At 45.6% G+C, this 17,459-nt stretch overlaps 1 protein-coding gene across 2 annotated transcripts in view; it reads left to right on the top strand.

Moving 5' to 3' along the window:
• The window catches only part of LOC138672270 (aquaporin AQPAe.a-like), a 97,893-nt gene that overhangs the window by 61,985 nt on the left and 18,449 nt on the right, over window positions 1–17,459 (top strand). Inside the window, exon 3 of one of the 2 annotated variants that reach the window (XM_069760232.1) lies at window positions 14,101–14,448. The exons of the other annotated variant lie outside the window; for it this stretch is intronic. Coding sequence (XP_069616333.1) covers window positions 14,101–14,448 — 348 coding nt within the window. The remainder of the gene's footprint in view (window positions 1–14,100; window positions 14,449–17,459) is intronic. 2 annotated transcript variants of the gene reach the window in all.

Here is a 17,459-nt window from a genome sequence, read left to right as displayed (position 1 = left end):
CTGGGCACCCATGTAAAAGGGAAAGGTCTTTAAAGGGAATAAAGTTTATGTTCATGATGCCACCTGTGGTATTCGGTCAGTGGGGACTGATGCTGCTTTAAGGGTCCCCCGTGGGGTGATGTTATGGCAGCTAGATGGTATACCTTCCCACAAGTGAAGTAGATCCCCAGGGCTTCCCAGTGTGAAGATGGTAGAATGGTGAGCTTATGGCCAGAATATCAACCAATACCTTACATATATTGATGTTTTTTTGCACATTATATTTTTTTCAGGGTGAAGTTGGGCCCAAATGGTTCTGTAAACTGTGGCCTCTGTTCACACAGGATGCATCATAGTTAGCACTGAGCAGCCCGCCATAGCGCGTCATTAATAGGCTGAGAACCAGATGCTCTGCATTCCTTGTGTGAACATTGCCACATACAGAGTATATTTTTTTGCATTGGTGCACTACACGGCCAATCCCTGATTGAAGGCTGGCTGTTTCATTTGGTATTGAACCTGTGCAGTTGCCATTTTACTTGGGTCCGCTGCACCCTGGTAGTGCAATTGTATTGAGGCCCATTTAGACAGGTAAGCATCTCTGCCTGTTTTTGATTTTTTTCTAGAATGGTGAGGGATGCAGTAAGGAACGAGAACACAGGTTTGCAGTCTCTTTACCTCGTTTACTGAAGACTTCAGCAGCCACAGTCCAGGGCACTGGATCACAGGGCAAGTAGGGTCTGGCTGGTTTGGAGGCAAGTCCAGAGTCCCCTTATCCAGGTGGAAAATAGAAGCCTTCCTTTGTGCTGTAGTGGTGTAGTCCCTTACTGCTAGAAGCTTCACATTAGGACCTCACAGATGTTATCTCTCTCTCTCTGTTCCCCGGGTAGGATAGGACATAACCCATATGACTGATGATAAAAAAGGAAGGCAGCTGAGAGCACATCAATAGTGGGATGCACGCTCCAGTCCAACGACCCAATTGGAAATTATTTCCAATTGGAAATAAACAGTCTTCAAAGTAAAAGACGTTACGACCTTAAAAGGCTTGATAAAGACCATTTTAGGTCGAAACGTCGCATTATGGCAGAATAAAGATATTGGATTCTTTTATCACCTGGACTGGATGCTGTTCCTTTTACTTTGATAACCCGTATGACTGGTGACTTGAGCCTGTTTACAGGCTCTCTTAGATGACCCGGCTCTGAAGGGTGTCACCGTGCCTCCTGGGTGTTGGGTCAGACAGGGAACTTGAAGTTCGTCAGTCCTGCCGGTCTCTGATGTAAGGCGTGGAGGTCTTTACAACCTGTTCCGGCTACCGGATTTCTGCGCCTCAGAAGGAGGCAGCCTGCTCGGGCCTGGTCTCCCTCTGGTATCCTCTACTGTGCTTTCTCTTCTGCACACTCACTGCAATCAGTTCTGCTATCTAAATTTAGGAGCTGTAGCACTGTGGTCTACACAGCTCTGTAAACCCTCTGTCCTCCTCAGACTGCTGTCTGGAACTCACTAACTTTCCCTACAGACTACCAGTTATATATATATATCTATAATATAACGCTGGGAGCGTCACTCTGTCCGAAGCCTTTATAGACTGCGCAGGCGCAAGCGCCGGCGCAGTCTGGCCCCCACAGAGTGATGCTCCCAGGAGATCGCAATATGCGTAAGCACTGAACGCATACCGCGATCTCCACCGGAGAGTCAGGGACCGCCAGGAGGGTAAGTATATTCACCTTTCCCCGTTCCAACGCTGCGTGCGGCTCAGTCTCCCGGCTCCTCTGCTGTGACAGTTCAGAGGGCGCGATGACGTGCTTAATGCGCGCTGGCGCCGCCCTCTGACTTACCAGTCACAGGCAGAGGAGCCGGAGTGTGTCTTCAAGAAAATGGCGCCGGAAAGCGTGGACTGCGCAGGCGCCGATTCCTGCTGCCGGAATCGGCGCCTGCGCAGTCCGCGCTTTCCGGCGCCATTTTCTTGAAGACACACCTGCAGTGGAGCCGGACGATAGGTGAGTATGGTATTTTTTATTTTTTTTTATATGGCAGCAGCACACTGGAGCGTCTTATGGGGGGCATATAATACAATGGTGGCGCAGGATGGGAGCAGCACATGACAGAACGGGCGCAGGATGGCAGCAGCACATGACAGAACAGGGGAGCAGGATGGGAGCAGCACATGACAGAACGGGCGCAGGATGGCAGCAGCACATGACAGAACGGGCGCAGGATGGCAGCAGTACATGACAGAACGGGCGCACTATGGGAGCAGCACATGACAGAACGGGCGCAGGATGGCAGCAGCACATGACAGAATGGGTGCAGGATGGGAGCAGGACAGGGGAGCAGGATGGGAGCAGCACATGACAGAACGGGGGCGCAGGATGGGAGCAGCACATGACAGAACGGGCGCAGGATGGCAGCAGCACATGACAGAACAGGGGAGCAGGATGGGAGCAGCACATGACAGAACGGGCGCAGGATGGCAGCAGCACATGACAGAACGGGCGCAGGATGGCAGCAGCACATGACAGAACGGGCGCACTATGGGAGCAGCACATGACAGAACGGGCGCAGGATGGCAGCAGCACATGACAGAATGGGCGCAGGATGGGAGCAGGACAGGGGAGCAGGATGGGAGCAGCACATGACAGAACGGGGGCGCAGGATGGGAGCAGCACATGACAGAACGGGGGCGCAGGATGGCAGCAGCACATGACAGAATGGAGGCGCAGGATGGGAGCAGCACATGACAGAACAGGGGAGCAGGATGGGAGCAGCACATGACAGAACGGGGGCGCAGGATGGGAGCAGCACATGATAGAACGGGGGCGCAGGATGGGAGCAGCACATGACAGAACGGGGCACAGGATGGGAGCAGCACATGACAGGATGGGAGCAGCAAATGACAGAATGGAGGCGCAGGATGGGAGCAGCACATGACAGAACGGGGGCGCAGGATGGGAGCAGCACATGACAGAACGGGGGCGCAGGATGGGAGCAGCACATGACAGGATGGGGATGCAGGATGGAGCAGCACATGACAGGATGGGGATGCAGGATGGAGCAGCACATGACAGGATGGGGACGCAGGATGGAGCAGCACATGACAGGATGGGGACGCAGGATGGAGCAGCACATACCAGGATGGAGACCATATACCAATATAAATGCTTGCCACCCGGGCGTAGAACGGGTTCAATAGCTAGTATATATATATATATGGGGAGTCACCTAATAAATAGGATCAAAAGCTCCCATTGGTGGCCTGGAGTGTGAATGTGTTGCATGTTTGTGGTACCTGATTACAGTTATCCTTTCTTGCCTCCAAAAGCGACATTACTGTGATGACCAGGACCCTGGGGCACCACACTCCCCCCCGTTAAATCCAGTTCTCCCGGACTGGGAAAAGAAGAACAACAATACATGTTAATGCAAGAAGACATACAATTTTTAAAATGCTATATGAGTAAACAAGTTAATGCAAACTGGTGCTTCCCTTTATGGGAGGTAAGGACACTTAAACGTTGCAAAACATATTTACATTGTGGGCCTATTTTGATAAGAATAGAAAACAATATAACAACTACTAAGTGCAAGTACCCTCTAGGGGTATACTATCTTTTAAGTGCTACATAAACATTTTCATTATCTTCTAAGTGCAAAACGTTCGACTAATCCCCACGGGTTTACTGCATCTCGTTCATTTTATTCAAAAGTGGATCATCTTGAGTTATCTTCATAACTATCTGTCTAAATTCAAGTCTCAATTTTATTTTTATTTACTATATTAACTCTTTAATATATTAACTTTCTAGCGTGCAACATACAATTCTAACTAGCAAAGTGCAACAAGTCAACTTTCAAGTCTTTCAATACTGAGTGCAATTAATACTCAAGTCAATCATTAACTTTTGAACAGCAGCCACGATGCGAGGGACCCGTTATTAACCCCCAACGTTGCCTTGGGCGGTCTACAAGGCGTGTATCCAGACCTGGAATTCTGCCGCGCCAAACGGGTTTTTCTTCAGGTCTCTAGAAAACAAAGCAACTTTCACAGTGACATTAGAAGCAGTCTTTTTAAAAGCTCCTTTGTAAAACCAGTAGGAAGCACCTTTAAGAAGGTGCAAACTATTTACAATTGAAAGTTTGTGAGCCACTCACTGTCCACGACTCGAGTGTCTTTAAACGAAATGTAACTTTTGCAAACATAGGATCCCTTTAAACGTGGGAACCCTTTAACCCCTTTCTGCCATTGGACGTACTATTCCGTCCATGTGGGGTGGGCCCTACTTCTCAAGGATGGAATAGTATGTCCTGCGCCATCAGCCGCGCTCACGAGGGGAGCGCGGCCGGGTGTCAGCTGACTATCGCAGCTGACTTCTGGCACTATAAGCCAGGAGTGGTCAAACATGATCACAGTGTTCCGGCGGTATAGGGAAGCATCGTGCAGGGAGGGGGCTCCCTGCGTGCTTCCCTGAGACCCTTGGAGCAACACGATGTCATCACGTTGCTCCGAGGGTCCTTACCTCCTCCTCCCTGCAGCAGGCCCAGATCCAAAATGGTTGCGGGGCTGCATCCGTGTCCTGCAGGGAAGTGACTTCACAGCGCCTGCTCAGAGCAGGCGCCGGGAAGCCTCCAGGAGTGCACGTCAGATCGCTGATCTGACACAGTGCACAGCAAGGTGTCAGGTCAGCGATCTGTCACTTTACTGTGATGTCCCTCCCTGGGGCAAAGTAAAAAAAAAAATTCACATGTGTAAAAAAAAAAAAATCCTGAATAAATAATAATAATAAAAAAATATTGTTCCAATAAATACATTCCTTTATCTAAATAAATAAAAAAACAATAAAAGTTCACATATTTAGTATCGCCGCATCCATAACCTTCAGTGAATACCGTAAAAAAAAAAACGAGGCAAAAAACGCTTTATTATCATACCGCCGAACAAAAAGTGGAATAACACGTGATCAAAAAGATGGATATAAATAACCATCATCTTGTCCCGCAAGAAATGAGCCACCATACAGCATCATCAGCAAAAAAATAAAAAAGTTATAGTTCTCAGAATAAATCGATGCAAAAATAATTTTTTTTTCTGTAAAATAGTTATAGTATAAAAGCGCCAAAACATAAAAAAATGATATAAACGAGGTATCACTGTAATCGTACTGACCCGAAGAATAAAACTGCTTTATCCATTTTACCAAACGCGGAACGGTATAAATGCCCCCCCCCCCCCCCCCCAAAAAAAAAAAAAGAAATTCATGAATAGCTGGTTTTTGGTCATTCTGCCTCACAAAAATCTGAATAAAAAGCGATCAAAAAATGCCACGTGCCCGAAAATATTAACAATAAAAATGTCAACTCGTCCCGCAAAAAACAAGACCTCAAATGACTCTGTGGACCAAAATATGGAAAAATTTTGTCGCTTTGTGGTTGTCATCTTTTTGATCAGGGACTCCTTCCGTGCAGTCACCGCTGTCATCTGGGTCTGCAGGAGTCGTCGGGCCAGCTCCTCCATCTCTCTCGGCAGGAGGTCCGGGCTCATCGTCGGTGACGGGTGCAGTTCTTGCAGGTCCCGGCTGGAAGAGTCCTCTTGCTCCATCCCACACTCCGGGGTCTGCTCACCTCACTCTGCTATCTTGATTCCCGGTTCTTCCTCACATCACAGTGCTGGCAGGGGGCGGGCATGTTCTTCGCGCCGCTCTGCTGGGCCCACCCACAATAACACTCACTTCTTCTCCAGCGCTCCTCATGACGCTTTAATGGCGGCTGTTATGATAAGGTAATTCAGTACCACAATGGACATAGAAGTCAGAGCACATACAGTGACCTGACAATAACCCAAAAACATAGAACGAGCTCTGAGACGTGGGAACTCTGCTGACCGCAATCCCTAATCCTCTCCAACCACACTAGAGGCAGCCGTGGATTGCGCCTAACGCTCCCTATGCAACTCGGCACAGCCTGAGAAACTAGCTAGCCTGAAGATAGAAAATAAGCCTACCTTGCCTCAGAGAAATACCCCAAAGGAAAAGGCAGCCCCCACATATAATGACTGTGAGTTAAGATGAAAAGACAAACGTAGAGATGAAATAGATTTAGCAAAGTGAGGCCCGACTTTCTGAACAGAGCGAGGATAGGAAAGGTAACTTTGCGGTCAACACAAAACCCTACAAAAAACCACGCAAAGGGGGCAAAAAGACCCTCCGTACCGAACTAACGGCACGGAGGTACACCCTCTGCGTCCCAGAGCTTCCAGCAAGCAAGAAAAAAAAACAAATAAGCAAGCTGGACAGAAAAAACAGCAAAAATAGCAAAAGCAGAACTTAGCTATGCAGAGCAGCAGGCCACAGGAACGATCCAGGAGGAAACAGGTCCAATACTAGAACATTGACTGGAGGCCAGGATCAAAGCACTAGGTGGAGTTAAATAGAGCAGCACCTAACGACTTCACCACATCACCTGAGGAAGGAAACTCAGAAGCCGCAGTACCACTCTCCTCCACCAACGGAAGCTCACAGAGAGAATCAGCCGAAGTACCACTTGTGACCACAGGAGGGAGCTCTGCCACAGAATTCACAACAGGCGGCGGCTTTGGCGGCATTTTACGATACACAGTCTCTCAGCACAAAACAGTTAGGCACAGTCTTTTAGGCACACATGACCCGGTTTGCTGGGTCAGTTCATCCTGTTCGTGACGCCAAAGATGAGTCGCCCGCCAGGGCCGTGGGGTACTCGGTACCGGGTCCGGTGTTGACAGGGGAATGTCACGGTGGCTGCGACCCAGTCCGTGGCCCTGGGCGCCCATGTAAAAGGGAAAGGTCTTTAAAGGGAATAAAGTTTATGTTCGTGACACCACCTGTGGTATTCGGTCAGTGGCGACCGACGCTGCTTTAAGGGGCCCCCCTGGGATGATGTTATGGCAGCTAGATGGTATACCTTACCACAGGTGAAGTAGATCCCCAGGGCTTCCCAGTGTGAGGATGGTAGAATGGTGAGGGGTGCAGTAAGGAACGAGGGCACAGGTTTGCAGTCTCTTTACCTTGTTTACTGAAGACTTCAGCAGCCACAGTCCAGGGCACTGGATCACAGGGCAAGTAGGGTCTGGCCAGTTTGGAGGCAAGTCCAGAGTCCCCTTATCCAGGTGGAAAATAGAAGCCTTCCTTTGTGCTGTAGTGGTGTCGTCCCTTACTGCTAGAAGCTTCACATAAGGTCCTCACAGATGTTAGCTCTCTCTCTCTCTGTCCCCCGGGTAGGATAGGACATAACCCGTATGACTGGTGACTTGAGCCTGTTTATAGGCTCTCTTAGATGACCCGGCTCTGAAGGGTGTCACCGTGCCTCCTGGGTGTTGGGTCGGACAGGGAACTTGAAGTTCAGCTGTCCTTCCGGTCTCTGATGTAAGGCGTGGAGGTCCTTACAACCTCTGTGTTCCGGCTACCACAGAAGGAGGCAGCCTGCTCGGGGCTGGTCCCCTTCTGGTATCCTCTCCTGTGCTTCCTCTTCTGCACACTCACTGCAATAAATTCTGCTTTCTAAATGTCTCTTTCCAGGGGCTGTAGCACTGTGGCCTACACAGCTCCGTAAACCCTCTGACCTCCTCAGACTGCTGTCTGGAACTCACTAACTTTCCCTACAGACTACCAGTTATATATATATATATATATATATATATATATATATATGGGGGAGTCACCTAGTAGATAGGATCAAAAGCTCCCCCTGGTGGCCTGGAGTGTGAATGTGTTGCATGTTTGTGGTACCTGGTTACAGTTATCCTTGGTAGCAAAAGACGAAAGCAGGATGCACTCACCAATCTTCAAAGTAGCAAATTTTATTGAGTCTTCACAATTAAAACTCCATGGCCGGGGGAGAAGAAAAGGAGCTCGTGCGAAGATTATGGATTTAGTTGGGGCAGTGCCGTCCATATGCTATTTTCTCTCTTTTATTCGTTACAGTTATCCTTTCTTGCCTCCAAACGTAGCATCACTCTCCCCGTGAGGAAAGCGACATTACTGTGACCCTGACCAGGACCCTGGGGCGCCATATGAACATACCCTAAAGCAAACATGGGGCTTTTATTTTCATCCAAAATGCAGCAAACAGTAAAGTAACCAAAAAACAATAAAGATTTGCCTGGCTGGACACTAACTAATACACCATATCCCTGACTCGTGCTACCAGGGATGTATGCGGGATTTGACCCTCCGGCAGCTCAGCTTTTAGCACATTTAACGGTCGTGCATATCCTTCCAAGAAATACACCATTTCAGTCCAGAGGCTGTGTCACTCTCTGAGGTTTTTCTTCAGCCCTTTATGTGTCTGTACTACATATTCTGGAATGAGAGTGGGAGTGATCAATCCCACTACTAAATCCTACTCATCTCTCCAATAAAAACCGTCCCAGAGCTACAATAAATAAAACGGCTCATCACCTAAGCAGCTGCACCAACCAGTACTACCCGGCTTTTAATATCTCACTTTCTGGGAGAGAAATACACTCCGTCCAGTATCCTCCCTGTCGGCTACCTACATGATCTAAAAAAGAAAAGTCTGAAGGGAGTCAGAAATGCGCCAAATCAAACAGTGTTTACCACTGTGACTGTATTATCTGACTTCCACATCTATATTCACACTGTCCAAATATCACACAACAGTAGTAAATCTGCCCCAATGGACCAAGAACTCCTGGAATTGAATATATGCTTTTCTGACAGTTTTTTGATGCTATAAAGTACCGCAAAGGCCAAAAAGCTCAAAATCTGCTAAGAGTGAATCCTCCCTAAAGCCAACTTATTTGGCCACTTAAATCTAGTCACAGCATTTTACAAATCCAGCAGAAAAAATATAGTCCCATGTTATGTCTCTTTAGAGTTCCACTAAAGTAATCTAGAATAAGAAATACTGAAAGGGATCGTTATCCTGTCTGGAACTCCACTAGTAGTAGCAATGATCAGGTCTATATTTCGTGTGACAACCTTTAGTTTTCTATCAAATTTAGCCATTTGTACACAATTATAATAAACTAGATGGCAGCCCGATGCTAAAGAATCGGGAGTCTAGAATCCATATATACTTGAAATTCGGCAGGAGCTTGAAGAGCAACGTCACTGGGCCCGCCTCCACGCAGTAGAAACTTGCTGTGAGGTAAAAATTCAAAAATCACACCAAAATGGCGGGCGGAGTGTGTCACAGTACGGCACGTTTCTGATTGGTCGCTCGCAGCAGGCGGCAACCAATCAGACACTGGACACTGTTGACGTCACTTATCTCCGGACATTAGCTCCGGACATTAGCTCCGGACATTAACTCCGGACAAAGCCACGGAAGTTGGCACAAATTGCAGGAAGTAGTATTCTAGGCAATTATATATAAGATATAAAAAAATACTCTGGATGACATTTTATGTTGCTTTAAAGCAGGGGTGCACAATCTGTGGCCCAGGGGCCACATGCAGCTCACAATGCTCTTCTGTGCAACCCTCAACCCATCTGCTAACTGACAGGCTTCTGGCAGCTGCTCACATGTATTTTGCATATTAGGAAGAAGAAAAGTGTCAGGGAGCACCAAAGGGGAAGGTACTAATGGTGCACTATGTAGTCATCTGGAGGACTGTATATTTTGACATAATGGGACTCGGAAAGAACTAGATGAGATGTCATAGCCACGCACGAGTGCTGCAATATTCATTGTGGTTTATGTGAGAAGGGAAACACTTGACCGTTTCAGCATCTTGCATTAAAGAGATCGTCCCTGTGAAGCCCTACTCCAGCATTTTTTTCCAGAGCTAGGGTGGTGCCACTAAGGTAAGGACCCTTGCCCCTAGTATTATGTGTCTGTCACATTCTCCACCTTTTATCGATGCCATCTTGTGACTGCATTGAAAAGTGACCTGTGGCATACTGCAGCAGGCACTGGAGCAATCCAGCAGGTCACAATCTGCTGAAGACCAGCCAGAGCTGCACTGATAGAAGGTTAAGATGGCAATGGGTAAGAGTAACACTACAGTCAGAGACCTTAAATTAGAAACACCACTCCAGCACTGCAATGAAAAAATGCTAGAGTGGTGCTTTAAAACAAGTTATCACCTATATATAAAACAAGTAATAACTTACTGATCAGTGGGGTCTAGCCATTGAGACCAGCACTGAAGAGCAGCACGTGCCCAATGGGTCCATTTTGCCCCTGTTACAAAATGGAGCAGCTGGTCAGATGTCCAACCACTGCTGGGTAAAATCTCCATTAATTCCCTATGGGGCTGTCAGATATAGCTGTGCACATATCTCAGCAGCCCTATAAGAAATGAATGGAGAAGTGATCGTTTATGCGCAGTTCCACTCCATGATAATGGGGATAAAAATTACAAATTGGCTCAGTGGTTAGCACTGCAGCCTTACTATAGGGGTGCTGCCTTATATTACAGGGTCTGTCTATAGGGGCGCTGTCTTATACTGCAGTGTCTGCCTATGGGGGTGCTGCCTTATACTACAGGGTCTGCCTATAGGGGTGCTGCCTTATACTACAGGATCTGCCTATGGGGTGCTGCCTTATACTACAGGGTCTGCGTATGGGTGTGCTGTCTTATACTACAGGGTCTGCCTATGGGGTGCTGCCTTATATTACAGGGTCTGCCTATGGGGGTGCTGTGTTAAACTACAGGGTCTGCCTATGGGGTGCTGCCTTATATTACAGGGTCTGCCTATGATGGTGCTGTCTTATACTACAGGGTCTGCCTATGGGGGTGCTGGTTTATACTACAGAGTCTGCCTATGGGGTGCTGCCTGATACTACAGAGTCTGCCTATGGGTGCTGCCTTGTGCAATAGAGTCTGCCTATGGGGGATGCATTATACAGTATAGAGTTTGCCTATGGGGGCTGCCTTGTGCTATAGAGTCTGCCTATGGGGCTGCATTATACAATATATAGTAGGCCTATAGGTCCCTACTTTTTATTAACCAGTAAAGGCTACGCAGACAGCTGTGAGCTGTTATTAATAGGCTGGGAACCTTTATGGACATTAGCACTTCCCAGAATAACAACACCAGCTCACAGCTGTCAGCTTTTCTTACTACAGTGATTAACTCTCAGTGTCTTTTAAAGTACTGTTACACTAAACGACTTACCAACGATCACGACCAGCGATACGACCTGGCCGTGATCGTTGGTAAGTTGTTGTGTGGTCGCTGGGGAGCTGTCACACAGACAGCTCTCTCCAGCGACCAACGATCAGGGGAACGACTTCGGCATCGTTGAAACTGTCTTCAACGATGCCGAAGTCCGCCTGCAGCACCCGGTTAACCAGGGTAAACATTGGGTTACTAAGTGCAGGGCTGCCCTTAGTAACCCGATATTTACCCTGGTTACCATTGTAAAAGTAAAAAAAAAAAACACTACATACTCACATATCGATGTCTGTCACGTCCCCCACCGTCAGCTTCCCGCACTGACTGTCAGCGCCGGCCGTAAAGCAGAGCCAGAGCACAGCGGTGATGTCACCGCTGTGCTCTGCTTTACGGCCGGCGCTGACAGTCAGTGCAGGGAAGCTGACGGCGGGGGACGTGACAGACATCGGAATGTGAGTATGTACTGTTTTTTTTTTTAAAACTTTTACAATGGTAACCAGGGTAAATATCAGGTTGCTAAGCGCGGCCCTGCTCTTAGTAACCCGATATTTACCCTGGTTACAAGTGAACACATCGCTGGATCGGCGTCACACACGCCGATCCAGCGATGACAGCGGGTGATCAGCGACCAAAAAAAGGTCCCGATCATTCCCCAACGACCAACGATCTCCCAGCAGGGGCCTGATCGTTGGTCGCTGTCACACATAACAAGATCGTTAGCGGGATCGTTGCTACATCACAAAAAGCGTGACGTTGCAACGATATCGTTAACGATATCGTTATGTGTGAAGGCACCTTTAATGAATGGATGGATATTTACGCATGACATTGATGAGAATAGTCTACATTGACTTACATTGATTTTGGTCTGTATGTTGTCTAGCCTCACATCATTCTATTGATTCTATCCAGTCTGTTGGGTAAACTAATTAACTCAATGTTTACTGATTAATTTAAGGGATTTAAGTATCCACATTTCTTTGCAGGGCAATTGTCATGCTCTTACCCCAATTTTGCTTCCTTTTGCATCCCCATAGCCCTTACTAAAGGTACCATTACACTAAACGACTTACCAACGATCACGACCAGCGATACGACCTGGCCGTGATCGTTGGTAAGTCATTGTGTGGTCGCTGGGGAGCTGTCACACAGACAGCTCTCTCCAGCGACCAACGATCCGGGGAAAGACTTCGGCATCGTTGAAACTGTCTTCAACGATGCCGAAGTCCCCGGGTAACCAGGGTAAACATCGGGTTACTAAGTGCAGGGCTGCGCTTAGTAACCCGATATTTACCCTGGTTACCATTGTAAAAGTAAAAAAAAAAAAAAAACAGTACATACTCACATTCTGATGTCTGTCATGTCCCCCGCCGTCAGCTTCCCGCACTGACTGTGTCAGCGCCGGCCGTAAAGCAGAGCACAGCGGTGACGTCACCGCTGTGCTCTGCTTTACGGCCGGCACTGACAGTCAGTGCAGGGAAGCTAACGGCGGGGGACGTGACAGACATCGGAATGTGAGTATGTACTGTTTTGGTTTTTTTTACTTTTACAATGGTAACCAGGGTAAATATCGGGTTACTAAGCGCGGCCCTACACTTAGTAACCCGATGTTTACCCTGGTTACAGGTGAACACATCGCTAGATTGGCGTCACACACGCCGATCTAGCGATGACAGCGGGGTGATCAGCGACCAAAAAAAAGGTCCTGATCATTCCCCACGACCAACAATCTCCCAGCAGGGGCCTGATCGTTGGTCGCTGTCACACATAAAGATAGCTGGATCGTTGCTACGTCACAGAAAGCGTGACATTGCAACGATATCATTAACGAAATCGTTATGTGTGAAGGTACCTTAAGACCATTTTACAGCACCAAAGTTTGGGTCCCAATTAACTTCAATTGGGTTCAGGGTCAAGTTCGGACCTGAACCCAAACTTTTAACTCAAGTTCAGCCGAACTCCAACTTCCACGGGTTCTCTCATCATTACTTTCAATATGCCCTCAGGTTACACCCCTAATATCCAAGTTTTATTGCGCCCACTGGTGATGGAAAAATCTGGCAATGCGGCCATCCATCTGTTTACCTTTCCCCATTAAAATAATGGGAAACACTTATATTAAACAACAAATGAAACAGCAGAAGTATGTAACCTTAGTCTTAGATCTTGACTATTTTTTTGTTTTTTAATTATTATTTTTTTTGCATAGAATAGAGGCATCACCTTATTTTTCTGAACAGTTGTTCCCAGTTTTAATATCCCTTTGATGTTATTGCACATTTGTCCCACATTTATTTCTGAAGATAAAAGAAGTTCATTATAAACAGCACAATAGTCACCAAGGGAACAAGAGGGATAAGACCTGGTCCAAACAGCTGCACTGCTCACCTTGCTATTCACATAGTGGTTTGATCACCACAGCAACTATGGCTTCATATAATGATTTCCAGGCAAGCAAAATTCATAATGCAAAGATAACTTGTGAGCTTGCAAAATCCATAGAATGTAGTACAATACATCCTGTTTACAACAATTTTTTTTAACTATAAATTAGTTTTGATACTTTTATCATATTTACTGGGACTCAATAAAAATAAGGGAAGATGAAAGGAAAAAGGAAACTTTAGACATAATATGAAGTCTTTAGGAGGCGTTACGTTCACAGAGGAGGGCAATCTGTAGGAGTGGATGATATCAAATAAAAGCTTCAGGTTATATATTCATACACATTTCCATTAGCATTGAGCGAGGATGGTTATCAAAGAGGTAGGTAAAATCCTTAAACGGTCTTCATGGGTATAACTTAAGTAATAACATAAGTAATTGTAGAAGAACATTTAAATATTTAGAATATAACACAATATTTATTAATTACACAAAAGATTACCCTAGCGACTTCTAAGAAGCCATGTACTGCCACTGTGATTACTGCTGTGTGTGTTGTTTGTCATGTAAATGAAAGGAATCTAAATTAATTTAGCACTTACCTTTGATTTTGCAGAAACTGAGACAACATCGTTTTTGGCGCTCTGTTTTAGCAGAATTTTTGGGAACATTCATGCTGTTAACAGTGGTGCTAGGATCATCTTGCCTGGGAATTGGAACATCACAATCTATAGCTCCACCACTAGCTGCAGGTCTGTCAGTTGTTAGTCTGGTACAGAGTTTCGGTGAAATTAGTGGTGCCCAATTAAACCCAGCTATCACATTTGCCTTGATATTTGCACGGAAATTGGATATTCTTCATGGGCTGGCTTTTGCCATAGCTCAGTGTCTAGGTGGAATATGTGCATCAGCCATTTTTTATTTATCTATACCTACATCTGTCTACAATCAACTCGTCACAAGGGTAAGTTTATTAGCAAATACGCTTAATTATACTGTACATAGTCTTATTTTTATCAATCAAGAGATTTATTTTAAGAGACTAAAACATGCACTTGAAATTTGTAGTCTTAATGTATTTACATTGAGTATAACTACATGGAAAAGTAGTTCTGCTAGTGAATTTGCAGTCTGAAACTTTGGCTACAGAAACAAAAAAAAGAACGGAGTATAGCGTCCACAAACATTATAAAAAATATAATTTTAATGACAATTCAATAAATACAACAAACATTAAATTACAAGAGTATGCAAAATCACAAAATTAAATCAAAGAGACACAGACAATGAAGGATCAGGTAGAAAAACGGCTGGTGTGTCCTGACCAAAAACCAATAGGGGTATAATGTAAAGTGCTAGTGCTTTTTACTTCCCAAAAGGGGATCAAGGGGGTAAAAATCCTATTGCTCAATGTATATGTTCGGCTACGTTCACATTAGCGTCGCGTCGCTGTTGCATTTTGCGACGCGTGCGTCGTTTTTTGACGAAATCGGACGCACAGAAAATGCAACTTGTAGCGTTTTCTTGCGTCCGACGCTAGCGTCTAAAACGATGCACGTGTCGGAAAACGCGTGCAAAAAGACGCACGCGTCCCCTACGTGCAACAGCGACGCACATTAGCATAACGCTAATGTGAACGTAGCCTTATGCTTAAAAATACTGTCCTCTTTCCCCAAAGTGCTTACCCATACAGGTGATCGGGCAGGAACACATGCCTCTCCACCAACGACGCGCGTTTCGCCTGAGCTTTATCAAAGTGCGGTAGTGTCAAGTATCAGGCAGAGGTTTATATAACGGTCCCATAGGTGCCCCTAGTATCGGCGCATGTATCCGGCGATGCGTGCCGGATATTGCATTACTTTCGGCAAGGAAAACGCTGTGGGTCACAGCAACCGTCGTGATGACGTCACTGGAACCCAAGCGTCATAACCCAGCGCCATTGGCAATGCATCCGACTCCATAACGCCGGGGACATGCGCATAAGGCACCTGTAATCCCGTAAGTCCTAACACCAAATCATTGGTGAAAGAGCAGAACTATCCTCCCCAATGTAAACCAAATATCTCAAAAGCGTGTATCACTAATAATGTGAATAAGACATAGTGAATAGTGCTATGCTGAAAGTAATACAACTCTATAAAAAGCAAACATAATAATAATAATAGATCCAGTAATGAAAAGTGACAACATATGAGACTAAAAAATGCACTTGAAAATTGTAGTCTGAATGTATTTACATTGAGTATAACTGCATGGAAAAGTAGTTCTGCTAGTGAGTTTGCAGTCTGAAACTTTGGCTACTAGTGATGAGCAAATATATTCGTTACTCGAGATTTCCCGAGCACGCTCGGGTGACCTCTGAGTATTTTTTAGTGCTCAGAGATTTAGTTTTCAGCGCCTCAGCTGAATGATTTACATCTGTTAGCCAGCATAAGTACATGTGGGGGTTGCCTGGTTGCTAGGAAATCCCCACATGTACTTATGCTGGCTAACAGATGTAAATCATTCAGCTGAGGCAATAAAAACTAAATCTCCGAGCTCGGGAAATCTCGAGTAACGAGTATATTCGCTCATCACTATTGGCTACCCTTTGATGTCCTTTTCCCTACATAGTTTCACATATAATAGAAGCCATAGTGTACTGTTGGATCCATCATATGACCTTCACCATCAAAGTCTCATAAAGGCCATTGACTAGCAATGTTGTCCCTTTCGGTGACTGTTGTTCTTACAGGAAGAGAGTTTTAAAGTTAAACTAGCAGAAATTGAATTGTTTGGTAGTACAGTGGAAAATTGTATGGTCACTGATATCTTAATGCACAGTTATATGAATAACGATAATGTGGACACAATAATATAGTAGGACTTACATCTGCAGCACGTTATTATGTTGTTTCACAAATGGTGGTTAGCCATTTACTCATAACATATACTCTTGGTTGGTCTAGAATGAAAGTAGTGTATAGCTCCAGAGTTCTGATCTGCTTGACATCTCATCACATTGAGTGATCGGTGATTTGTACCAACCAGTAGTATCAGTAAAAATCCTGTATTGTTTTCCTTCCATTGTCCCAGAGATTATTCAGAATATACTACATAAACCATATGCTGAGTAGTGTGCATATATTAAAATGCAAATGTAAATTATATTGTTAAATAAAAGATTATATATATATTCTATTTATATGCCTATTTATCCATCAATCAAGAGAAGAGAGGAAAATGTAAAACAAAAAGAACAACTATACCTGACATAAGGAGAGTCTGTCAGCAACACTTCAAAAAACAGACCGTCACATCCAAACATAGACTAAGTGTGAACAGGTGCTGAACCTAGAGTCACCAACTCGTATACAGTCAAATAAATAAGGCAGCACACTGTGGCGCCAAAACCTGCAAACATGAAACATGAAAATTGAATTGCATTACTGCACTAGAAATATGAAAAATTGAGAAAGTTTAGCGCATAAATTGGCCAATTTATGTGTACCTTGTAGCCACGTTAAAGCATTTCTCGTATACAAGGTCCTAGCAATGCCTTTCCTCTCTGAGAATAAAGTCCTCATCTGAATGGGAACCTAAAAGGGCGTACTCTCTTTGACTAAAAATCTCTCTCTCTGTGGAGGGGTAGTGGACCTACTGTGATTAAAAACACCTGTGGCTAAAAGGAGGAGTGCTCAGTCAGAAGGCTAATGAATACAAACTTCAAAAAACTGACCGTCACATCCAAACATAGACTAACTGTGAACAGGTGCTGAACCTAGAGTCACCAACTCCCAGCAGCACTTCCAGTCGGGTCTCTAGCAATGCTCTAAGGGCATGTGTGCGTGCGCTCCCGCCCACTTGATGAGCCAGCGCGTGCACTTGCTATTTCCTGCCCAGCCAATGGTTATGAGGCATTATGTAAATATTGCTTCCTCTCCACTGGGGAGGTGCCTGAGCAACCTTCCTGTTTACAGTCTATGTTGAGAAAGG

The sequence above is a fragment of the Ranitomeya imitator genome, chromosome 3, assembly GCF_032444005.1.
Source record: "Ranitomeya imitator isolate aRanImi1 chromosome 3, aRanImi1.pri, whole genome shotgun sequence".
Classification (NCBI taxonomy): domain Eukaryota; kingdom Metazoa; phylum Chordata; class Amphibia; order Anura; family Dendrobatidae; genus Ranitomeya; species Ranitomeya imitator.
The sequence above is the reverse complement of the archived record's forward strand: the minus strand, read 5'-3'. Positions and strand labels throughout refer to the sequence as shown.